Here is a 27500-nt window from a genome sequence, read left to right on the forward strand (position 1 = left end):
ATATGAAAAAGAGTTAAAAGTCAGTCAGGAAAGCCAATTGTGGGTGGTGGTTCCTGGAACTGTTCGCACATTTTGCATGCATGGGCAAAGAACACTGAAATGTCCCCAATGTTTCTACTGTATCCAGCTTCTATCAGCTCTAATCTCTCAATTCTCAGTATGGATTGCTCCCTAGGGGTAGGTTAGAGACTATGGGAAATGGCCATTATAAGACCATTATTGCACTCTGTGGGGTAAATCATGAAATTATATTGTAGCCAATACAAATAAAAAGCCAAGAGGAGAGTTTGTCATTGATATTTAATGAAACTGAAGTTACTGTGCTTACATTTTATGTGTATAAAAAGTTGTGTTAAATCCAAAGCACCGTACTACTGACCTAAGGAAACCATTGTAGTTTTAAGTCTCTCAAGTTTTATTTATTGTCTTGCATGAGAAATTATTAAATAAAATTGGAGTCCTTGAAAAAATGAATGGTATTTATTAAAGAATTACATATAAATTTGAAAAGTAGGGCTTCTAATATACGCATACAACTAATTTGTAGGTACTTTTTTTTTTATGCCACAAATGAACTATTTGGTCCTAATAAAGGGTTACACAGTCGATTAGAAAATTAGAAATATGAGCACCATGGAGGTGGTGGTGGGGAATGTAAGTATAAGCAGGTGCTCAGATGTACCCATAGATGGTTTCAGGATACTAAAAGCCTAAAATCATAAAAGCTGTTTATGAGGATCATTTTACAGACAAAAGCAATTATTCTGACTGAAAAAAAATCTACCAATTGAATTCTACAAGCACTTCGACTAAATATTTCATTGAACTAGCTAGTAGTTTGAGTAAAATGACTGATAAACCAACTCGTTATTATGGTATCACATAGACATGTCCAGAATTTTAAACACTTATTAAATCTAATGTTAATATTCCCAAAGTACCCTCTAAAATATACAAATGAAATCTTCTAATAAGATTACTTGTGAAAGTTCATATTCATTTAATGACTTTTATTAAAAATGACGTTTTGATTTAATAATCATTATAAGTTGAATTTATAATTTTAAATTTTCCAGGTTCAATCTGGGATTCAGAACATTTTAGTAAATGCTAACCTCTAAAGTACTGGAAATAATTAGAATAAACTCCTAAGGTTAATATATAATAGCACCTTTTTCCAATTAGGTCTCATAAATGACCTATGAATATTCAAAACTTTCAAGCTTAAATCACTGAATATTTCTAAACAGTTACTTAGTAGCTGGCAAGATACACACAGATATCTGGCACTGTTCTATGGGATTATCCTCAAGTCGATTAATATTATTTTGGGCATCCTGTATTTTAGTTACAGATGTGACCTCTTATGGTTAGTGTGCCTTAAGGATCAAGGCTTTGAGAGGAGCTAAGTGGTCTCCCTACTCTGATTCTGTTCCCTAATTCCCTGCGCCACGCTCACTGGCTCCTCAGTTGCAGTGTTGCCATCTCATGAGAATCCAATTCCTTTGGGTTTACTTTTTTGGGTTGGATTTTAATGGAATAAAGAAACTGTGCGAAAGTCTTGAGTTCTGGATAAAGAGCAACAGCAAACAAGAGGTATTTTTAAGACACAAACAAACACATGGAGGTAATTTTTGAAAAAGGATAGCAACAAAAGTATGTTCTGTGGAATTTTTTGAAGAATTTTAATATACAAGGGGTATTTATTTCATTATGTCACTGCCTTGTACACAAATCTGTGTGACCTGAGACAGAGGATGAGACAAGATTAAGCCAAAAGCTCTGTCATTCTCAATAGGTAGGACTCAACGGACCTATGAGCAACAGCATTTCTGAATAATAACCTCTATTCCAGACGCCAGATATCATCCTTAAAATATCAGGTTTACTTCCTACTCCAAGTCACTTTACATGCTTATTGGTCCAGGTGCCGTCCTCAAACCTCTCTGTGTACACAGAATCTGAACTTCCTCCCGGCTCTGTGTTTTACCCACGCACAACCTGTCTACTGTGCAAGGACCACCTTTTATATACTTCTAAAGACTTTGCTTGACCTGTCCAGTTTGCACTGCTCTCCCACTTTGCCCCTCCTAAACATCTTTTTTTGGTTAATCATTCTGGTGCTCAAAACTACAAAATCTTTGAATCCTAGGACTATATCTATTTATGAAAGACACAGAGAGAGAGGCAGAGACATAGGCAGAGGGAGATGCAGGCTCCATGTGGGGAGCCCGATGTGGGACTCGATCCCAGGACCCTGGGATCACGTCCTGGGCTGAAGGCAGGCGCTCAACTGCTGAGCCACCCAGGCGTCCCAATCCTAGGACTATATCAAACATAATTTTATTCAATGCTCCTATTGCCCAGATTAGGAAAGAAGTCACTTTCCAAGTGACTTTCCAAGTAAGTACAGGTAGAGCCAGGATGAGTACACATGCTGGCTTCTGGAATGTTTCTTAGAACCTTGTTATTCCGGCTATCCCACGTTGCCTTAATCAGGTGCACTATGGTTCCTTTGAGCGGTGGCTGCACCTAGTCTTACCAATGAGGCTCTGACCTTCGCAGATCAGCAGAGCTATACATAGAGCAAACACCTAGTAAAGACGTGTTGATCGAATAAATGATGTGCCATCGAGTCACCAAGAGTTTCACTTGCACTAATTCTAAAAGAGAACATTTTGGGATGCCTGGCTGGCTCAGTCCATGGAGCATGCAACTCTCGATCTCAGGGTCATGAGGTCAAGCCCCACATTGGGTGTGGAGCCTACTAAAGAGAGAGAGAGAGAGAGAAAGAGAATTTCTTTCTGAAATTAAGTATTCTTGGAATCTTTTCCATCCAGAATTAGTTCATCAACAAGATATGAAACCTGGGAAAGATGTGAATAAAATTTTCCCTTAAGGTTACTGTATTAGGCTGCTAACTTACTAAAAAAACTAAAGCCAAAGCCAATAATTATTAATACTCAATTTTTAAAATATTGATTGCAACCAATGTAATACCTAAGAAAGAAAGAAAAAGCAACAAGGGAGGTTGAGTATCTCTGAGAATAAAATTGCTTGAAAGTTATAGGATCTCCATAAATGGATGAAGTCCTTTTCAGTAAAAATACAATTCTATCATGATTATCCCTATTCATAGGAAGTGTCTCATTTTTAGATCTCAAAGCGCTCCATGCTAACACTTGTTTTGTAATATGGCAATTGAAGGGAGATTGAACACAAGGAAACCATGTGCCTTCGGTGGGTTGCAGGACAAATGGGACATTAGTCTTTCCTGTGGCCATTAGCAATATCTTTCCCTTCTTGCACCCATTACAGATATGAGGCTCATTTAATTTATTTCTGTAAAAAAAAAAAGTGGGTATTTCTGTAATGTTCATTTCCTTAAGGTACCTGATGTGTTAACATCACTAAGGATAATTAATTCTTCTAGGGAAAATGTTCCCCTCCACCAGAGGAACGTTTCTGACAATTTGGATAAAATAAAGTATCCTTTTTAAATAAAAACCCTCTCTGTTCAGCGCTCACCAATTCTTCCTTCTGTATCCCCTTCTCCAATGAAATTATTTTACTGTTTTTAATTACCAGGGTGTATTAATATAACAAAATTATGTATTTAGTAGTTTGATTAACTTATACATAGAGTATAACGTAATACTAAATAGTTTAGGCACCTCATTTACAACCTTTGGTCATGCAGTAGTGGCTAAGTGGTTAATAATATAGTGGGCTTTGAGGTTCAAATATTTGGGGTTTGAATCCTAGCTCCCTTACTTCCTAGCTACGTTGACCTTAGGGAAGTTACTTAACAACGTCTCTGGACCTCCTTTCCTTTATCATAAAGGAGGAATAGGAAAGTACCTATTTTATATAATTGTTATGAGGATGAAATGATTTTTTAAATATGTAAACCCGTTGGAACACTGCCTGAGTCATAAGTGATCAATAAATATTAGATACTGTCATGATATAATTACAACCTTAAATACTTTTTGGGAGAAGATATAGTATAGATACATGAATTATTTTTTGAGCACTATATGAGCTTAAAGCTTAATTAGCTCTAAAAATATTTTAGTCCTTCTCCCAAAGTGAGATTTTTATTACTGTATCAGAAACGTCATACAAGATTGATATATGTGCCCCACATATCAGATGCCAGCATTAAGGTTATTAAAGTAACCCTAATAACAGCTGCCCTTCCTTAAAAGTACATTTAAGGTAATAAAATCCAGGGAACAAAATACCACCACAAATTCCTATAATTATTACCAAGAATTATTTACTAATAATTTCCTGAACACTAAACCACTAAGCCCAAAAGCTCTCAGATGTTACATCTCAGATGATTTTTATTTCTTTTTTTTGGTATTTTTTAAAGATTTTATTTATTTATTTGAGAGGGAAAGAGAGTGCACAAGCCAGGTGTGGAGCAGAGGGAAAGGGACAGTCTCCACGCTGAGTGCAGAGCCTGATACAGGGCTCAGTAGCCTGACGCTGAGATCACCATCTGAGCTGAAATCAAGAGTCCAATGCTTAATTGACTAGACCACCCAGGCACCCCAAATCTCGGATCATTTTTAGATCAGCAGACAAAAGCCAATTTCAAAGTAGAAGGGCCGTCATTGAAAAGCTCTATACACAGAGCTCCTACACGCATTCTCCTCTGTCATCCACCTCAGGCTTCATCATTATTTTGTCAGTGAAATCATTAACATGCATGCATTGAATGGTCCAGCCTGCATCACATTTGCTGTGCATATTAGGGCTTAGGAAGTCTGATAATACATGTTGAGCTGGAGGAACCTTAAATAAATTAACTCAAAGTTGACTAAAAAGTGGAACTTTTCAGAGATACAGCAATATTTGTAGATCTGTTAGGAAAAAAAAATTTCTGCCAAAAATTCCTTCATGATTAAGCCATCATGTCTGTAATGATGTAAAGAGCCTCAATCTTGCTTTGACAGGAAGAGCCAATAACGTAACTATTATCTCTTAATGCCAATAATTAACTTAGCAAAAGTTTATTGAATACCTTCTATAGGTAAGGCATTGTGGGGGCATTAAATATCTATGAAAGAACTTAAAGTCAGATGTGGAAGAAATATGTACTCAAATAACTACAAGATGGCCCATCATAAGTGTACTAAGAGAAGGAACAATGAAGTGAGATGGGAGGACTTAATAGCTGGGAGAGATTATTTGCCTCGAAGAAGAATCCCAAAGCAAGTATACTCTTAATGGAATTATTTTAAGGTAATAAAGTAAGAGAAAGTTCAGATGGACCAAAGAGAGAAATCTTTGCCTATCTTGGTGATAACTCTTCCTGGGTTTGAAGGTGGTTTGGATATTCGTCATGCCATTCCTGCCCCAACTGATTTGAAATTTATGCACTGCTTCCTCCAGTGATGACTTGAGGTGTCTTACAGATTAAACTGCCCATCTTAATAGAGTCCTTAGTAATAAGTAAAGGAGAAGCTACTTCAAAGAAAATCAGTTGTTTCCAGGAATAAAAAAGATGATATACATTTGGAACATAAAAGATTTAGCTTTATGTTTTTAAACTTAAGGACATAAAGAAAGAAAAGCAAAATTAGTGGAGTCACTGATTTGTTATTGTCTTACTCATGAGATCTTGAATAAAGGATAGCAAAGAGACTTATTTTTAACGTATCTTTAAGGACGGAGTCTACAAAGTCTGGATTGGATGGTTTTCTAGCCATTCATTTATTTATTGGGCACCTAACAGAAGGTAAACTGTAACGGTCCTTAACCTGATAAATATGTTGCATTTCTTTAAGTGGATTTGGAAGCAAGTTCATCTTTTATTTTAAAGCAAATGATCCACTTGGTAAATAGAGGATGGATATTCTTTCTTTCCTTTTTTTTTTTTTTTAAGAGTTTATTTATTCATGAGAGACACAGAGAGAGGGGCAGAGACACAGGCAGAGGGAGAAGCAGGCTCCCTGCTGGGAACCCGATGTGGGACTCGATCCCCGGACCCCAGGATCATGCCCTGGGCTGAAGGCAGGTGCTCAACCACTGAGCCACCTGGGTGTCCCAATAGTGGATATTCTTTCAAACTAGAATGTACAAATTCATTGTGAATGGTTTAAAAACTCTTCTTTCCACAAAATAGAAGAACTCTAATTCAGCTACGCTACATCTACCACTTCCTATTTACTACAGAAAAAGCAGTGACTTCCATTTCTTGCTTAAAGAAGGCATACCCACTTCCTAATTTAGTGTAATTTACACTTGGGAGAATTAGAATGCTATTTGGAAATTCTTTAGATAATCGGAGGGAAAGTATTTAGCAGTGGAGAGATGGAAAGTCTGTTGTTACTCCCTGAACAGAGAGTTACAAAGCCGGTAAATGAAATGGAAGAACTTCTACAAGGATAAAAGTTACTTCCTGTTATAAGTGAAAAGAGATCAGTTCAATAGACGTGATGTGCCCACCACTGAGCTAGGGGCTGATGTGGACAATGGTTTTCATGGAGTTTCCAGTGTCACAGAGGAGGCAGGACATATACACAAGAAACGCTGATCCCAGGCAGAATATGATATCACAATTGACAAAGTGTTAGGAAAGAGAGGAGGTAAATCCCAGCAATGCGATCAGTGAGTGCTTTATGAAGGAGGCAGGTGTCACTTCAGGTAGGCTTTGAAATATGTGAAAATGTTCATAATGCAGAGACAAGGCAAAGAGCCTTCTGAGTGGAAATGGGGAAAATGGATAATCTTAAATGTGTTGTGGGAACCCTGAGAGTGTGCAGAGGCCATGGAGAAAGGAGGGTTGGTAATAAAGAAATATGTTAGAAAGCAGAACAAGGTCAGATGGTGAAGGGCCCTTGAGTTGCATTTTATGGAGTTTAAAATTTATTCCCTGCCAGCTGAAGGGCTATTGATGGTTTCTGAGCCCGGCAGTGAAAAGACAGAAGAGTTTTTGGAGGACTAACTTGCAAAGCCTAGACTTTGTGTAGGACACTGGACGTAGGGTTACCAGTTAGGAGGTCACTAAACCAGTGTAATAAGATGATGATGGTGAGGAGTAAAGTGGAGGGGTTAGAAACAGTGGAGGGTAAGTAAAGAATTTAGGTTGTAGGCCATGGAGTAAAAAGACCTTGTATCCATTGCTCCTAAATCTAAATACATATGTGAAATGGTTCCCTCATAAACTCTACCGTGGAGCTGGAAGGTTGTAAATCTATGTCAAAAATTCTAAAAGTTAAAAGAGATGACGACTTGATGTAACTCACATGCAATTTTGATGAATCTTTGTCATTTTAATTGAGGAGAAGTTGATCCCAGAAAACTTGGATATTAGAAAGACCGGAAGATATTGAAAATGAAACCTTATCATCCTCTTTGTGATTGAGATGCCGGTAGCAGCAGTGACCACAAAAACTCATAAAGGCTGTTGATATTTCGCACTTAGAAATCTGGTTTATTTTTAATCTTTAGTCTGTGTTTTTATGTCATTTTAAAGGCTTCATCAAAATAAAAGCCTTCTGCACAGCGAAGGAAACAATAAAACTAAGAACAACCTATGGAATGGGAGAAGATATTTGCAAATGACAAATCTGATAAAGGGTTAGTATCCAACATCTATAAAGAACTTATCAGATTCAACACCCCAAAAATGAATATTACAATTAAAAATGAATAGAAGGCATGAATAGACATTTTTCCAAAGATGACATCCAGATGGCCAACAGGCACAAGAAAAGATGTTCAATATCACTCATCGTCAAAAAAATACAACTCAAAACTACAATGAGATATAACCTCACATTTTTCAGAATGGCTAAAATCAACAACACAAGAAAACTGGCTTTGCTGAGGTTGTGGAGAAAGGGGGACCCATCTTATACCGTTGGTGGGAATGCAAACTGGGACAGCCACTCTGGAAAACAGTATGGGGGTTCCTCAAAAACTTAAAAATAGAACTATCCTAAGATCCAGCAATTGCACTACTAGGTATTTACCCAAAGAATACAAAAATACTAATTCAAAGGGATACACACACGCCCTGACGTTTATAGCAGCCTTATGTACAACAGCCAAATTATAGAAACAGCCTAAGTGTTGATCAACTGAGGAATGATAGACAACACGTGCAATGGAATACTACTCGCATGTAAGAAAGGATGAAGTCTTGCCATTTGCAATGAGATGGATGAAACTAGAGAGTATGAAACTAAACGAAGTCAGTCAGTCAGAGAAAGACAAATACCATATGATTTCACTCATATAGAATTAAAAAAAAAACACAAAAAACAAATGAGCATGGGGAAACCAGAGAGAGAGAGAGAGAGAGAGAGAGAGATTGGTGGGCAGATGGGTTAAGCAGGTGATGGGGATTAAGGCGAGCACTTGTGATGAGCACCAGGTGTTTTATGGAAGTGCTGAATCACTAATTTTACAACTGAAACTAATATCATACTGTTTGCTAATTAACTGGAATTTAAATAAAAAAAGGAAAAAAAATCTTTTTTAAAACTGAATATCCAAGGAAAAGGACATAAAGTGTGACTACCTTCTCGAGTCCAAAAAATCTAGTTATTTCCAGAGATGAGTAACAAAAAAGAAGAGAGGTAAGCCTTTTTAAAAGTAGGTAACACATATCTGTGAGGGGCTTACTAAGAATCTCCAAATGGTGAATTTTAAAAATGTCCCTACCTTACCATCAACTCAGATACTGATGAACTCTAAGAGAGGGCTCCCAAGCCCTGTCATCCCGCAGGTACACCTCTCTGGGCAGGCTGCCCATAGCAAGGCAGAGGAATTCTCACTTGTTCTCTGAACCAGACCCATGCTTTGTATCTTAGTCACCTCTGCTCATAATCCTTAAATCCTTTCCACCTGTCCTTTCTTTCCTCATCTCTGCTTAATATTACGCTGAAAAATTTGATTACTATTTTTGCAAGCCAAACATGTCAAATAGCAATAATTTCATAAAGTTCACCCTACAAATCTACTTCATGTTAAGCCTAACCCCAAGCTACAACCCTCACAAAGCCTTTTCTGATTCTCTGTGTGGCTACACTTAAGTCTTTAAATTTATAGTTTGGTTGTAAGGCCCTATATTCCTTTACTTGGTCTCTCTCACTATCTATGTGCACATCCATCCCACTATTAGAGTTTTACATCTTTGTGGATTTAGACCCTCTGCCCACTTTCAGCACAGTGTGATGCACCCAATAGTTGCTCATTAAATGTTTATTCAATTCGAATGAATGCAGCTCACCGCTGTTCTGTTCAACCAGCCAAGGCTCTAGTAGAAGGAAATGCCAAGTAGTAATTGATTTTTATGCTCTAGTTCAATCTTTTGGTTTTACCGCCCACACTCAGTAAATGGTATACACCAAAAACACAGAGGACTAACCACATTGACAGACTGATTCATTGCCTAAAGAAATGTGTCGCTCCTTTAGTTGTGAAATTTGTAAGGACCCAAGGCACCAATGAAAGGCAGAAGAAATGTTAATGTTTGCCTATACCCTAAAGCAAAGAGTCAAATTATAATGGGGAAGTTTATCTTTTTAGATTGTGGTCACACAGTATATTCCCTAGAGGAATGTAAATTGTCTTCATTTGCTCCTTACTCAAGTAAAAGGTCCGATGAAGTGTTTCTGGTTTTTGTTTTCTTTTTAGAATAAGAAAGTGAACAAAGTTCCCTTACACTGAGACATTCAAAATGTATTTAAGTAAATGGATGTTAGACTACAGAATCAACGGTGTGTCCTTATTTAGATATTATCAGATGTAATAATTAAAATATTTATATAGTGTCATTATTTATGAGAAACTCAGTGGCATAATGTAAATTTGATCGAGCCTTTCAGAAATTCAATATTTACCAACACCATGAAGCTAATGATAAAATCTTAAATCTTAAATGCTACAGATGTCAACAAAGCTGTGAAAAAAATCTACAATTAATGGCTCATGTCTACAAGACAGGCAATATCGGGAAATGTAAAGTTAATTTTATCAAACATTTACAAGTCAAAACTAAACGTAAGAATAGATTAAAGTTGTTTTTTTGTGTTTTACTCATTATAGAAGATCCCCTTGTATCTCTTCTTTGGGTAATCCCAGTTATTTCAGAAAAACTGTAATATATTTCATAAAGCATACCTCCTAAAAGAGTAATAAACATTTTTTACAAAGAGGTATAATACATCTTATAAAACCCCTCTAAGAATATTTTCAATCTTTCCCCCTGCCCTAGCACACCAGAAGGATAAAACATTCTATCAGTAACTATGGGTCATTACTACAAAAAATGTAACTCCCAGGGTAATAGTCAAAAACCTATCCTCAGATATTAAGGCCCTAATGCTTCAATTTTACTATGGAAATTGATTTTATTTGGCCCAATATAGCAATCACTATCTAGTGAAATAAACTTATATATTCAGTTACTTTGAGAAAGATACCACACATACTGAAATATGTGTAGTCCTTTTTTTTTTTTTAAGATTTTATTTATTTATTCATAGAGACACAGAGAGAGAGAGAGGCAGAGACACAGGCAGAGGGAGAAGCAGGCTCCATGCAGGGAGCCCGACGTGGGACTCGATCCCGGGTCTCCAGGATCACGCCCTGGGCTGAAGGTGGCACTAAACCACTGTGCCACCGGGGCTACCCCAGAAATATGTGTAGTCCTTAAACCATGTTTTACTTCTACTTAATTTAGTTTGGATATCTTTAACTTACATGGGATACATTGGCTAACTCCAACAGAAAATATTTATAGTCATACAAATAAATCCTTTATTTCTTATCATCATGTCCTAATTGTTGATTAATGACATTAAGAAATATCAGAGCACACAGATTATTGCTATAGGCTAATGCTGTCTATTGATTTGTATAGGTTTTGACTGTTTCACAAAAAACATCAATATTTTTCGAATTAAAAGGTAGTATCTGGATAAGATGGAATTTCCTTGTAGCTATCTACTGTGTCTATTCAGTTCTTGGCACAGAACTGTTGCATGAATAATGATAACCACTAGTATGTAAGCATTATAAAAAGTCAAAGTATATGATTAGCATTTTATCAATTTTATGTGTGTTTGAATAAAATTTGATTCAATTAGTTTGTATTTGCTAATGGCACAGCCCTCATGCTTACTACATAAATATCCTTGTTTTGTAGATGTAAAATGAATCCCAAAACATAAACACTGAATCCTTTATTAAGATGGAAAGATGTAGTTTCATGAGACCTGATTTTTGGTTTTGTCTGTTATTTTTGAGTAGCTAACTCACTATTAACTGATATCTTAGTAAATACAATCACATCAAAAAATAATTTTTAAAAAGTCAGGATTTTTTTCCCCCAAAGAAGTTTTACAGGAAAACTGGTGAAATAATTGATGTTCATTTAGAAAGCATTTGAAAAATGGAGATTAGGGAAATTCAATTTTACTCATTTCCTTCTAGTACATATACAAGGAAATGATATAATTATATTTGGAATTTAAGGGTAGCTTTATAAAAATTACAAGTTTAGTTATATCCATTTGTATAAAGTCATGTTAAAATGAGAAACAAAAAAAATAAAAATAAATAAAAAAAAAAATAAAATGAGAAACAATTCATGTTTCTTAAACACTTGTGATATTTGGGGTAGGAAGTATTTTAGTTTAACATATCAAAGAAATAAGCTAATAAATAAAACTAAAGTTATAAAAGGAAAAGTTTGTTTTTAAAAGAGAATATTTTCTTAGTACTTTTTCAAGCGATAGATGATCTTAGGCTAATGTGAGTAATTAAATCACAAAGTTACTTACTTGTCATTAAGAAATTATTTATTTAATTTTACTTAAGATTTTATCCTTTTGAAATGATAATGTTCACTCCTTCCACTAAAATAGTGATTTTATATTTTAAATTAAGCACACATTAGAGAAATATTTAATTCTCTTATTTACAAAAGTCAATAAGAAGTCCATATAATTAAAGCTACTAGACATGGTAAATTCACTGTTAACTAATTAAATCATAAAACAGATCTTTACTACTATGGCTCAATTTTTCTCCAGTTTATTATTTTCCAAGATTTTCTCTTTTGTAAATTAAAATAACATTTATCACAAAGATTTTACTGTTGACTGAATTATCTTTATTTTGATTTGAACAAGTCTACACATAGCTGCCATTAGAACAGTACTCAGAACCACTACTCCAGAACTACCCAATTTCAACAGATAAAAATTCTGCTTATCTCCTGATGAAAAGAAAAATATTCCTCCTTCCAGAAATGTATAACCCTTAAGAGGGATAGAAAAATTGGAATGAGCAAATGATTCCTCATTCCACATGTACCTTGTATTATTTATTTTACTCGGAACATAATTAGAAAATGCCCTGCTCAATTTCCTATACTTTTTTGCCTTGGCTAAAGATAAACAGACAAATAGATTTTAATTTTTCATCTTAAGGTTGGAATACAACTTTAATCCTAGTATCTTTAATAAATCTTATATCTCCCCTAATCTGTCACCTAAAAAAACCACAGCCATTTAGTTTTTGATTGCACAGGAATATCATTTCCAGATGATTATAATAAAAGTTTCTCTTCTAAGATACATTGCCAGTCTTAAGGATGCAGTTTATAATTCTATCCTACATCCCAATGGGTCTGACCCTGAGATGGAGTTCCAAAGTTCTATTTAAAGTCAATAGAAGTTCTAAGAAATATAACAAAAAGGTGGATTAAGGTTAATAAAACATAATTTTATAAATTGCATGCATATATATGTATATCAAAATTTCTCTAAGATTCCCTGCCCTTACCTTCAGCAGTATATTGAAATTTATTCAAATTTATGCAACATTGTTTAAAGAAACTGGATTTTACATGATTTGAAGGCTCACTCCCAAATGATTTCAGATAGTTTTGCTGCAGTGCTCTTAAAAAAACATAACAACAAAATACATTATGATTTATCATTCTGTTTGATTTATAAAAGTAATAGGTGTGATCCAAACAACTGCAATAAAAATGAAAATATGGATGTAATTACTTTGATCTTGATGAGTACAAAAAGATTTTGCCCAATGTCAGAATCACACTGGTTGCCTATTGAGATACGGTTGGTAGTATTCCATTTTGTGTCTCATAAATGGAAGCTTTCCACAAACATTAGGCTATGGATCTAAAGATCCTTACATTTCTAATCTGTTGGCCAGTGAAACAAAAGACAGTCTAATTTACAGCTTGACACTCAGCCATAAGTCAGCTTTGGGCTGCTCCAGACCTCCTTTAAACCATTCATCCAAGATTTGTGTTTTTTCCTTGTTTCTTGGACTAAGTTTCAGCCAAAAACGTCAGGATGGATGTAGAGTACACAAAATGTATGTCCCTGTTCCGTTCTAATTCCTTCTTTGATAACTTGGGTTCGGGTCCTTGAAGACCTCGCCCTCAAAGTCCTTGTAACTGGGCCCTATGGCTGTGGCTAGCTCTTCCGGATGCGGCTCACCCATTTTCCTGGACTGCTGTCTGTTTCCCTTTGCTGAAAGTCCTGATGAGACACTGCCCACCCACTGCTAGCGCTTGATGAAGCTCTCTCCTGGATATCTTCGCAGAGGTTGCTCTCCACCAGGATTACATATATATGGTTCATGTCATTAGGTCCCTCTAATCTGTGAGACTGGCTGCTCTGCTGAAACTATTCCTTTGCTCAAATTAAATTGTAGGATGGACTCAATGTGCAGTTTTCTCCTGAACTATGCTAAGTTATGCTCTGTTAGTTCTAAGCAAGAGATTGAAATTGGGAGTAAAACCAATATTTACCTCTTATTCTAAATCTAGTATGTTTTGTCCTTTTTTTTGACCTGCTAATTAACAAAAGGATCTTAGATTTCACGTTGTGAATGTAAATTTTTCTATAGTCAGGTAACACTGTGTGACCAATGAATACTTTTGTTCCTGACTTTTAAATGTTTTGATGATGATGTTGAATCAACTAAAGAACTCTCGTTTCCACTAGCTATATGAAACTCTCTGGTCATCTGTTGCTTAAACAAATTCATAAATTCTGCCGTAATGATGAAAACTGCTTATGGAACGTAGAAATCGTGAGATAAAGTTTTAAACTGCATTCTGTGGTGCCAAAGTATTCAAGCATATTGTGGTACTTATGTTAATGATCGATTTTAAATTCTGTCCAAGTAGTTAAAATACATACAATTTTAACATATATGAAAATGTAATTGTTCATGGAGAGTAATTTCCCATTAAGTAATATTCTGAAATTATAGTTGACTTTACATAATAAATCTTTTTTAGTCGTAAAACGCCTATAGTCACCAAATATATGTCGACTCCCCAAGCCCTATGTCAAAAGCTGATGTTAAAATACCATATGGGTATGTAAAAATCTTCTGTTTTCCCTGGTAGTAGAAGTAGGAAGAAATTAATACTGAATAGCAATATTCACTTTTTAACAATTCAGTCAATGACATTTTGACCCTTAGAGAAAGGAAATTTCTAAGGCTCAACCAGTGTTAGTGCAAATGAAGATGTACCTTCTAACAAAGTATCTTCTTTAGATATGAAACAGAAGCAGTAAGCTACAATACCGTCAGCTAAAAGTTTTCTGACACACTTTGCCTAAATGGTGGGGATTCATACCATGGATGTCAGATATCATCTGTATAGTTCTATAAAAATCCTTCAAAACCCTATAGGAACCCACAAATTTCCACAATTGGCACGGTAGGGATACAACACCTTTTAGCTGAAGGCACTGTACCTCTGGGAGGATCTTTTTATTAAGAGGAACTAGAATGAGTTGTAAGTGCCACATATGGGGACCGGAATAATGTAAAAAAGAACAGCAGCCACTGAGCCACTTGTAGCACTTAAAAAAAAAAAAAAAAAAAAAAGATGAGATGATAAAGAGCTGGCATAATCATAAGTTCTGTACAATCACTTTGGAAAGAGATCTCAAAGCTAACTAGCAAAGTTAATGAAAAGTTCAGAGATTAAATAAAAATGGAATTAAACCAGAATGAAAATTATGAGACCCAGAAATGTTAGGACTAAAAAAATAAAATAAAATAAAGGTGACTAAAAAGTTGTGAATTAGAAAATCTGCAAAACAGCTCTGTAAAGCAAGGGTAAAAAAGCTTTTATGTTTAGGGCTTCATAATGCCTCTTAATGATGCAAAATATCAGCAAACAGTGTGGGTTTAACAGGCATGAAAACAATGAAAGGCAGCACTCTACTTGCTCAAGTTGTCTGTCACTTTCAACCGCTCGCCTCGGAAATACAGAGCCACTCCAATTTTAAATGCTTTTGTCCACAGAGAGATCTAAGGTCTGTAGGGATTTTATATAAAATATCACCAACTAAAGGTGTAGGGTCTGCAAATTCTACATGTACCTAGAAAGAGCAATTTAAATTTTCAGGCAGCCAAAGAGAATAGAAGGAGGAAAGGCAGTATTATGTACATGAAAATCTTCATAATGCCTCAGAACAATTCACAATTTATATTAAGATTTTCAATATTATTTTACAAAATGGGAGTCTGGTGGTCCCTCTTAGCTGTCTTTGGTTGCAAAATATCATTGCCAGGACAGACTGAAGTTTATTGCTGGAATGATACAACTGAAGTTCTCGAGAAGGGTGTTGTAACGAGGACTGGGACATGTGATGTATAGAAAGTTCTGGGGCACAGAGAATATGCGCTCAACACGTTGATCAAAAAGATTAATGTGACCCCCATTGCAGTCCCGAAATAATACTACAGTACTCTTTTCAAGTGATGCTTCAGCTTTCGATTCTCTTACTCTAAAGTTTTGGCTTCTAAGGACACAACAAATTTATTTTCTAGTCTTATATGAACCGTATTAACATTCTGATTCTATATAAAGGATCCTTAACTCTCACATTTCAAATATTTGCTTTAATAAGAGGGGGAAAATATAATAATCACCTGCAACTAATATAGAATATTAGCAAGTAGAACTTTGAAATGACAGAGGCAAAGAGGATTCAGGGATGACATGTAGGAAATGATCTGAAAACTCAACAGGAGGAGACTCTAATAATCAGAGAGGAGAATGATGTGACAATGGGAGGCTTTGTGCGTAAAGCCCTCAATACAAAACCAGTTCAGGGAGAGCACTCATTTTGATCTCCAGAAACAAAATTTGAAAATATAAAAATAGGAATCTCATTTAAACATGTTTCAAGAGCAAAAAAGGCAAATCTGAGCCAACTTATTGAGAGTGAGGAGAAACAACTGATTAGTGAAAAAGAGAGAGAGAGAGAGAAACAACCAAGTTGAACTAAATATGGCAGGTAGATCATTAAACTTCTCTTTTTGCTTCAGGTTTGGAAGAAGACAGGAAATGGACGGATTATACCAGAAGTGAGTTCACCTTCCAGCTCTGCTCTCGATGTTTTCTAGTCTTTTCAGTCAAGTCTAACACATTGGAGAAGACAGTAAGTTCAAATGATTTCCCCTTGAACGCAGCATCAATCCTCTGTAAGTAGTCTTTTTAAAAGGCAAATATTGATAGAAAATAGGATTCTAAATTAATTTTACTCATACTCTGCAGAACTTGGAGACGTCAATAAGTAGTGAATATTGGCACTGAGATACATAAGGATAAAGTATTCTAAAATTGTGATGATACACAGTTCAGGCTTTTTTTTTTTTTTTTTTTTTTTTTTTTTTTTGAGAGAGAGAAAGGGAAAGGGGGAGGGCAGAGGGAGAGAGAGGCTGATGCAGGGCTCGATCTCACAACCCTGAGATTATGACCTGAGCCGAAATCAAGAGTCAGACACTTAACTGACTGAGCCAACAGTGCCCTACAGCTCAGACTCTTAAGGGAAGTACTCTTTCCATTTGTTCAGATCAAGATGGCTCTAGGACTCTTGACAGCAGTAGAAAATAGAGATTTTAAAAAAAATCTATTTGATTGAAAAGACTCAAAACAAGTTTAAAAAAACTTAGTATGTAGAATCTATTATCATTCAAGCGGGCTTTAACCTTTCCTACTTTTTGCTAAAACCCCTTGAACATTCGATTTGATTAATAACGCATTAATTTCAGTAATTTTTTTTCTTTTTAAATTCACCTTCAACAAGATAAATAAAATTTAACAAGGTCTGGGAGGATAATCACACATGAGGTGAAGGGGCCTGCTACTTACTATTCAGATAAATTTGAAGAGTTATAAAATACATATAAACTAAATAATGAAAATTAAAAATAAAACTTCACAAGTGCACTCTACCAATATTTAGAAAGATCTCTTAGCTCCCACATTAAGATGAACACTATATTTAGTTATCTCTTCTTCCTAAAAATCCCTTGTTCTCCCCCTCCTTCCTCCAGAATCCTGGATTTTCCTCTTGTAGGGATTACTTCATGAAGTCAAATCATTTCAAAAAATTCATCTCCCATTTGATTCTTCATAGTCATTATCATAAGGTAACTGAATACTTACTTTGTATGCTCTAACGTGTCAGAGGTTTCCTGTACTATAATACGTCTAAAACATAGTTTCTGACCTTTAGCTGGGTCCCCATCTCTGCAAAGTGAGCCTGCAGCAGGCATGAATGCACATGTGCTCACACGCAGGCTGTGTTAGTTGCGGACAATAGTCTGTGCATTAAGCTGTCCAGAAGTGTGGAACAGAGTGTGGGTCCTGACAGCACAGTTACTCAAGAAAATAGGACCAGGCCCTTAAAGAAAGATAGAATTTAGGTGGGGGAAAGAGGATGAAAAGCCAAAAAAAGGGAAAAGGCAGGCAGGCAAGTACACAGCGAAGGCAAAATGAATGCACTGGTTTGGCAAAAGCCGTCATTCAGGGCATTCTACGAGTTAAACTTGGGAGTGGAGACAAAGTGTTAAATGTGAAGCATCAATTGTAGAAAATAGATGATAATTTGGTATCTCCTCTTCTCCAAGAATAATTTATAGGAAGCACTAACCCATAGCTATTCCACTCCTCTAAAGCTTCAAAACATCTTCTCTACCCATCCCAGGGATACTTCTGTTTTCTACTATGTTACCATTTGGATTTGGATTTTATCCTTTTGGAACTGAGTACAAAGGGCAAACAAACAAACAAACAAACAAAGTTTGGTTTCCTTAATCTAAGGACGTTTATGTTCTTGGATTCAACAAGTAAAATGCCGAACACATAATTTTCCCTCTTGAGCCATGTTCTCTCTTGCAACTTCTATTTCTCCTTGGGAGCTTCCAAAGTTGCTATGACTTTTCCTTATTTTCCTCTTTGTCCCCAGCATTCAGTGGGTTGTCTTATCTGGTCTTTTTTTCCAGAGCACTTCTTGCAGTGGTTCCTTGCTCTCTGCTCCCAGTCTAGTACTTAGGTCAGGTACTACCTACCACAAGAATTAATCTTCTGTTCTCAGTATCTCCCAGCTCCAGAATATCCTACCATCCGTGAGTTTCATCTGCACACGTCCACATCACTCTTCCTAGAGCACAGCTCTGACATTACCAGGCTTCATACTCACTCAAACACCACAGCTTGATACGTAAGACACACAGCAGTCTACTTCCACCACTTCATTTATTCTAAATTCTATTTTTTCTTTTTATATTCTGAATTCCTATCAAACCTAATGCTCAATGTCTTCTAGGCATATATCATGCATTCCTGTTCTCGGTGGGTATTATTCACCTGAATTGTTAATTATCTATAACCTCAGATAACATTTTTTTTCCCCCTGAAAAAATCTCTTATCCTGCTGACTCGGAGTAACCTGCTCCCTACCATAAATTTCTGACTTATATTGTTTCCTTTTGTGGATCAGCTTACTTCACGAGTTATAAGAGGAGGGTGAGAGGAAAAGGAAAGGAATGGCCAAGGAAACTAACCATATGTTTATGGTCAAGATATGCCTTAAAAATGCATTAAAATGTGAACTAAATCTTAATATTGTTTTTTTAGTTTCAGAGAGTAACAACGAGATATTACAAGATGTAATATAACTAGTGACTGTGTCCACAGCACTATGAGAGGCACGGGGAGGAAGTGTGATCTTCCATACACTCATTTCATTTGAAAGACTCCTATGAGGTAGGTATTATTATTACCTACCTCATTTTGAGTTGAGAACACTGAGGAGAGAAATGAATCCTGCTCAGCTACTAAGTGCTAAGTCTGGGGTGAGAACCTCTACCACCTGTCACAAGAGCCCGTAAACCGGAAGCGGAAGGCCTTTCTGCCTCTCCCTCACTATTCCATTAGTATAACTGCTCCCCTTCAGGAAAACAGGGACCATGGCTTCATTTCAGGGCACATAAGCGTGCAATTTGAGTGTTCTCTAACAATTCCTCCACTTCTGTTTAATTTTCAAAATACTTTGAAGTGCATTTAATTACATGCATCCAAACTTTGGAGTGAGAGAATCCGATATTTTTCCTTTGCCTCATAATGTTCATAAAGTGCTTAGCATTCTTTAAGTACAAGGATATTAAAACTCTATAAAGATGAAGATACAGAATACTGAAGTGACATGCCATCAGTAGTATTTGACGTCTAACATACAAAAAATTAATAGCAGCAGAAACAGATTCAAAGAATGAATGACAATGTTCTGCAAGATCATTAAGATTTTGATTACAATTTATATAATTTAGGAAAAGACCCCATTTGGTCTTCTAATTTTTATCTTTTCTGGAATCTACTTCCAATAAGCCAAGGGAAGCTTTCCTTATATCCCTCTATGGAAAATACATGTAAATATTTTTCACATGCACTAATTCATAGGGGCAGAAAACACATGATACATTGGCCATGAATATTTTAGGTTTATAAACCCATAGTGGCAGGACATCAGGCATTAAATCTTTATTTTTTACACATTATTTTACACATCCTATTTTTTTCACTGAGATATTTCACAAGTAAACGGAACTCAATTAATACTATGATGAAGAACTAAAATAGCCATTGCCAAATGAAAAAATACAGCGAACCTGGCAATGCCATCCTTTAGCCCAATTATTATCTCAGGTTGTAAAAGAAAATGTTTAGCAAATGACTTGATTGAATCATCATTATTATTTTTTAAATATTCTTATCACTGGACACTTAACACTTCAGAAAACACTCCTTTACGTATCCTCTCTGTATGGTACGCAACCACCACTCCACACTGCATGTCAACACGGGGAGTTATACCAGCAGCTTAAACACGTGCATTATGAATGGCTTTCATTTTTCTGAAATAGGTCTTTTTTAAAGGGGGGAACACAGGATCTAACTCTTGTTTGCTCTTTAAAGTTTTATTGTTTTAGCATTTTATACAGAGAGCGAGCACCAGCATACTCAGGAGAACTGCTAAAAGTAAAAGGCCTCAAGCTACCCACTGCCTGGCTGATAGGATAAAGCAGAGGTATAAAAACTTTTGTCTGATTGCTCACTTCCCTTGTTTTAGAGTACTGCTATTCTCAAGAGCATATATTCATGTTCTTTCTACTTTGAGTTTTATTACTTCTTTTGTATTATTTAATACATCTAAAGACACTTCCAAAAGACAAATTTTTCCATTTTGAAAAAGTAATGGTTTGGAACCTGATAAAACACATTAATGTTCACAGTGTGTTTTTTGCAAAGGTGATAGAGTAAAAGTGCTATAAAGCAATTAGGTGCATGATCTTAAAGACATTAATATGTCAAATAGAATAAGATGTTTAAAAAGTCAACAAAAATAATATCCTAGGAAAGGTCAAATGGAAATAGGCACGTATAAAGACCACATTTCTCACCCGGGTCTTTGACTACATCCTTAATGTAGAAACGGGAAAGAAAATATAAAAATGAGAGAAAGTACTATCCTTACCTCAATAACTTGAAATTAGAAGTATATGCTGTTTAACTCCAGGAAGTATGGACATAAGCGTTGACTCATCCTAATAACTGGATGGTGTAATATGCTTCATTATTCAGATTATAATTTTTTCCCCTTGAATTCTAAGTTCTAGCAGGGTCAATACTTTTTAGTAAACAAGAAGCTGATATGCTTGGCCTATTGAACAAGGCCAGGCATTTTTTAAAGTGTCATACACATTTCTGAAATCCACAATACATCAATTTTTAATATATCTACTCTCTCAGCTCCATTAAAAAGATGGTAGGGGAAAGATTTTAGAGTAATTAATGATATAGTTAGCTGCTAAATATTAATAGGAATCGTAGTCTTGCATAAAATATAACATATAAACCTTGCCAATACAGACGCACCAGTAATTAAAGTTGAATATGTAATTACACTGATTTATAAGACAGGCAAAAAGTTACACTTTACTAGCTTCTATGTAAACTGTGGGTAACAGTTAAACTTTGCATTTTACGGTTTATAAAAACGGGCAGTATCTTGACTACAGTTCATAAATGGTTTAGAGACCTGTAATAGTAGTAAAAATTACGACAACTTACTCCATCGTGAATATTTTTATTGCACCATACAAACCAAACTGTGATAATGACCCATAAGATGTGGACTCGTCTTAGACACTGCTCTACCCCCAAAGAATGTTAGTAGGACTAAGAATCTGTAGAGGGCTGCTGGTACGATAATTATGGGACACTGGAGAGAATCTAAAAGATGCATTAAAACCGATTTTGATACACTTTCCAGTATCACGGACATGGGGCAATTTAACTCTGCTTAACACCAGTGTTTTGTACTCATATGGCATCGACCCTTCAGGGGAGTCCTGCATGTCAGAAGCACACGCGTCCAGGCCCTTCCCGCAGCCGGTCGGCTAGCCCACTTACATGTGCGGCTGCGGCGAGCAGCCCGGACTGCTGTTCCCGTTGCTGTCGATGTGGTCCAGCGAGCCATTGAGGTCTTCGTGGACGGCCTGAAGCAGGCCGCTGGAGGCGTTATTGATCAGTCCCGGGTTACTAAGCAAAGGTAAACTGCTCTCCGCCAAGGCAGCCTAGTGAAATGAAGAAGGTGTAAGGCAACTTTGGAGATGCCCTTTAAAACATATATATTTTTAAAGATCTATCTCCTGTGAATAGGTTCGGATCACAATGTGGACGTCTTAGAAGCGTTTAAAGAAAATGTACAGGAAGGATGCCTAGCTGGCAACTTGTGGCGGAGATATCAAGAAAATTAAGTGTGATGCGAAAGTGTAAACACAAGCTCTGCCAACAAACTTTTTTTTTTCCCTCGTGTTTCAGCCTTTTGCAGAAGGAACTGCGGTATTCTCACATGTAGTGAAAAGCCCCAACACAGAAGCAGTCGCTCTGCCTTTTAAAAAATGACCAGGACTTAGCTCAAAATAAAGAAGTCCTGACATTTGCCTCCTCTGCATAAAAATTATATATTATAATTAAACTTTAAAGTTTTTGCCACAAGCACCATGTTCCCCAACACTATGATGTGAAATCATTTATGACAGCCTGGATAAATATTAATGCATAGCCACATGCATTTGCAAAAGCTTCTATCAATCTAGCATTTGCAGGAAAACCGAGTGTTCCAGATTTTGCCACAGGGTGTCCTTCTTGCTTCTTCACATCAAAAGTAGCTTGAATTAGAACCAGTGCTTTCTACAGTACTAGGTACTACAACTTACTTGGATGATAAACCAACTCTTAAGAACAATCATAATCCCATCGAAATACAAAGCATGCAGAACAAAACAACAACAAAAAGGCAAAACATTCAAACACAAGGACAGCGGCAAGGTGCCTTTATTGACATTACCTGCAAACTGGCATTGAGAGCTGCTCCATAGCCTAAACTGGTAGGTATATTTTTTACTAAGGTTGGGCTTCTGGAAGAAAAAAATATAAAGACCATCTATAAGTCAAAATAGAAAATATGTGGATCTCACAAATCCTAGCTACAAAGATAGGTTCCAGACTGCTGTCCCACACTGCTAGGCCAGAGCGAATGTATCTAAGGCCACAGAAATGAGGCGATAGATTTCAAATATGTAACTCTCTATGTATTATATAGCAACCTGGTCCAGGAAGGCACAAACTTTAGACTAAGATGTACAGGCAAAGTGGGGCATGACCTTGAGCATCCCCTAACCCTGTTTCTGGCTATGTGAAGGTTTTATTTCCAAGAAGAACAACATTCATATAAAATTTTAAAAATGTAAATATACAACACAATTACCAATTTGATGCAATCAGGAAATAATTAATAGTTAATTTCAAGAACACCACGAATTAACATAACAAATTACCATAGTTAATTAAATGACAACATAATGGATTAACTATTTCTTGAATGTAGAAAATAGCGCATCCTTGACTACAGAAATCAAAAGTGAAGGACCCATAGTAGGTAAAATGCATTAAAGCCTATGTCTTCACAGAATGCAGGGGGGGCGAGGTGGGAGGGGGAGGGAAACGCTACATGGAGTTAATACATTAGGCACAAAATGTGTTCTATTCTATTTCTGGCTTAAGTTTGGTAGTCTTGTTGTCTTGGAAAAAAAGAGTGATTTCAAACTTCCTAGCCAGTGATTTTTCTCACTCTACAAGATGATCATATCTTGATCATCTTACTAACACTAACACGTAGCTGGAGCGGTTGCGGAAAAAGCAGGGTGGGTCCTAAGAATAAAGTTTGGTCCGGAAAATACAAAGAGTATTTAGGAAACAAAATCACTAGTTCTTTAATAACATCTTTTCATAAATTCTTCATCAGAAAGGCACTTTCAGGAATACCAGTGCCTGCAACATCCGCTTGATTTCAAAGTAGCCTTTTGTGTTCTATGAGAGGCGATAGTATCGTATAAATCCGGGGTGGGATCCATCTCCAGGAAACATGTTCCATAAGGAAACACATTTTTTTTTTCGATGCAAGTAGAATGCTGAATGGGTTGCACAGCAACCAAAACAGTCCTGCGATGATTTTTATGGAAAACATGGGTCGGATGGATAACTGTTGATGTGCACCGTTTACAGCTAGATTGAAAAAGCGGTTCACTGACAAGGGACATTTAGCATGCCGTTAGCTGACTGTCTCCCCACCGCACCCCACCCCCCACCCCAACTTAAAAGTGTTCACTTTTTCTGGGGAATGCAGGGATCCCAGAAGCATCCCAAACGTACCCTGTTATCTTTTGTGACCTTCGCTTCTGGTACTCAACTTCATCCACAGTCCACACCGCCCCTTTAACGTTTTCTACCCGAACAAAACACTTGTGCAGGCTGAGGTTATGACGTACGGCGTTCTAAATCACACAGAAGGGAGGGAAAAGGCGGCAAAAGAGAGTACTGCTTAATAAGGCAGCCACACAGACTGCATTATCGATCTTCCTTAATCAGGGAGAAAAATCTTAACATGTTTAAGCGCTAAAATCAAAATATGGCATGATATTATAAACCCCAAACTTACAAATTACTGGAATCTGCAGTTTGAACTTTGTGATAAGAGAACCTTCCAAGCTATTTTAATAATAGCTGTGTCAAAACCTCCCTTTCATTGAACTGGTCTAAATTGCAATATCTGTACAAATTACAGTATCTTTGAAAATGCCAGAACAATTAGGTCAGCTCTGTTGTGTCCCTGATCAAGCACTCAGGGATGGTTGAAATGTCCAAAGGAACCAGTCCTGCTTGAGGTATTAAAATGCTAAAAAGGCTACAGTGACAAGTGTTAATTTTGCACAAAGCTTTATGCAAATAAGCTCAAAGGCATTCTTTTCATCCCTATAATAATGAAATGACAGAGTTTGTTTATTCTGTATTATTAGATGACATATGCAAGTTACAGTGTAATGTTCCGCCTGCACAATAAGACACACTTAGGCTTTTTTTTTTAAATTCCCAATAAAGTTTTTGTAAATGTTAAACTCAATTGAAAGTCATTGGTGGAACCCGAGAGTACATTTTCTTCCCATAATGATTATGCAAACAGATGTTGTTGGCAGCTTTGTATTAGAGTAATTACTCAAAATTAACATTTTTAAATCAAATTAAGTCATTCCTAAAATTTTAACTATAATAAATATACGCTAGACAACATAATTTACCTTGAGTATTTTCCATGAATCAAATTATACATCTAAGCAAATATTTCTTCCTGTCAAGGTATACTGTCATATAACTATCAAGTGCTCAGAAATAACCTAATTCTTATTTTACGAATATAAAACAAAGTAATTTTGATGAAGATTTCTTTCTATTTGCACAAAGGCAAGCTTCTGGCTTGCTTTAAGAGAAGAATTCTTAAAAAAAAAAAAAAAAAAAAAAAAAAAGCATAAGCAGATCTAGCATCTGACCTGAAATCCAAGGATTTGATTGATCTTAATGCCCATGGCTCTGAATATGATAATTTTAATATTAATGAGCAAATGAGCAGTTTTATTATGCATGCGATATAGTTAGAACTAATAAGCTGTTCAGAATGAGTTTTGCTGGATCCCCGAGCTGTGGAGATGAGACCAAGCTAAGATATTAAATCACCTTTCATTTCTTTTAAAATTTCTTTCAGTAAATCAAATGACGGAACATTCAGTACATCCTCTAATGAGTAACAAAAGAAAATGTAAACCTTCAACATAAATATTACTTACTGAAAAACCTCCCAAACATATATTGTGCAGATTATTGCTGACATTTTCTTTATATAAAACACATACCAAGTCACTGTGCATAAATAAAACAATTACCTTCATTTACAGTACCACATACTGTAGCAACTAATAACATCTAAACATTTTGTAAATTAAAAGCATTCTGAGCCTCACACCCATATATCTGTAATCGCTTGCCAGATTAATTTGCATTTTAAATCCAAATTAATTCACTTTAGCATATCTCACAGTCTAAAATTCTTAGTATGCTGATGAGTGCTTTGCTGCTTCTATTCTTCTCAGCTACAAACATTTTCCCCTTTTGTACCAAATGGCTTGTGGCTAATTGATGTTTCTGACTGCTTTTTGAAATGAAAATAAAACAGTTCACTTAGTCTGCGCTGAGTGTCCTTATCTTTCCAGACGTTGCTCTTTTCCAAAAATAGATGCACAGAACTAACATTTTTTTTAGCTCCTTGTAGGATCCAGACAATGAAGTTGTTTGGACAGGGATATAGATGAACCCTTTTGTCTAAGTAAATAAACTGCATTTATGTTCTGACAGGATAATATTCACTTTACTTTCTTTTAGTTCCAGCTGAGTGGCCATGGCCCTCACTCCCGTGGCAGCTCCAGTCCGTAGGATGAGGCATGATGTGTACAAAAGGCGCAGACCAAGACAAAACCTACAGCCTCCATTTGTTGCACAAGCCAAACAGACATTTTTCAAACTAATTAGCCAATAATATGCAAGAGAAAAAGTAATATCGTGCGACTAACAAAGGTGTTGATGATTGAGTGCTCACACTGTAATTAGTGTGTCAGGCCCTCGTTTCTCTGCCAAGCCTCAGCTATTAATTGCACCAAATTAGAAAACTATATCAGAGGCAAAATTATTCTTTCACTTGTCATTTTGAGAGAGGGAATTCATTCCATTCAAGAGGCAGGTTAAAAAGAGGGGAAGCAGATACTAATCTGCTTATGTCATGTAAATAAATGTTCCTAGTGCTATCTGGAAGGAACTGTGGGAGGCATCTTCAAACTGCTCGGGAAAGTAGTTACCTTCCAAGTTGCTGCATTTCGCCTGAAGTAAGCAAATGTCCGTGTAAACCAGCTGTAAATTTCATTAAGTGTTAACTGCCTGTCAGATGACTCCATGATAGCCTGAAATGAGACAAGATACATAGTGACATAAAATAATGGTTTACTAACTAGGCTGGATGACACTTTCTCATCCAAGCCTCACTTTAAGCATTAATGAATTTTAATTTAATCAGGCAAAGTTAATTTTCCTTCGACTTACCTGCCTTATGAGAGTTGCATAAGTAAATGGAGGTCTGACATCTGCATTTTTATAAAATTCGTAGTTTGGGGCAATCTCTATAAAAATAAAAGCTAGGTGTTAATTCTGCTAATAATTCACAAGGCATATAATTGATTTTTCATATTTTCCCCTAGTATTGGTGAAGTGATTCAGTGAGAGAGCCACTGACTAGTGAAAGCACAAAGCATGACAGTGGAATTGAATTATATGGAAAAGGCCATTTCTGACGTCAAGTGCAAATGAAGCGTCCCCTAGTTGTTCGCGGTCCTTCAGGAGCTGTGCGACCAGCTGGCCTGAGGATTTTTTCCAACAGCCAGGTCCTCTTTTAAGCGGGTGGTTTAGGCATGTTCTTACATGGACTTCTGCCCCCCTGCCCTAATCTTTGCTTTTGCTCGTATAGGACTCCCTGAAGAACAACAGGATCATCTCTCTCTCTCGGCATCTGTGGCCATCTAACAAAGGAAACGTGAAATCCTCACAAGCGCCCATGTTGAAAATAACTTCACTTTTTGTAAAAAAAAAAAAAAAAAATCAACAACAAAAAAAACCGGGGGGGGGGGCGCCCTCTGGGTTAATAACGGTTACAATGTGTGACTGTGATTATCCAGATGCC

General features: G+C 36.3%; 1 protein-coding gene across 26 annotated transcripts in view; it reads right to left on the reverse strand.

Moving 5' to 3' along the window:
- Positions 1-27500, reverse strand: part of FOXP2 (forkhead box P2) — a 554812-nt gene that overhangs the window by 7680 nt on the left and 519632 nt on the right. For all 26 annotated transcript variants that reach the window (XM_072783384.1, XM_072783383.1, XM_072783380.1 and 23 more), the window contains 5 exons: positions 26867-26943; positions 26626-26727; positions 24098-24219; positions 22734-22803; positions 21794-21957 (listed from right to left, as the gene is read on the reverse strand). In XM_072783384.1, the coding sequence (XP_072639485.1) occupies positions 21794-21957; positions 22734-22803; positions 24098-24219; positions 26626-26727; positions 26867-26943 (535 nt within the window). The remainder of the gene's footprint in view (positions 1-21793; positions 21958-22733; positions 22804-24097; positions 24220-26625; positions 26728-26866; positions 26944-27500) is intronic.

This window comes from Canis lupus, chromosome 18 (assembly GCF_048164855.1).
Source record: "Canis lupus baileyi chromosome 18, mCanLup2.hap1, whole genome shotgun sequence".
In the NCBI taxonomy this organism is placed as follows: Eukaryota; Metazoa; Chordata; class Mammalia; order Carnivora; family Canidae; genus Canis; species Canis lupus.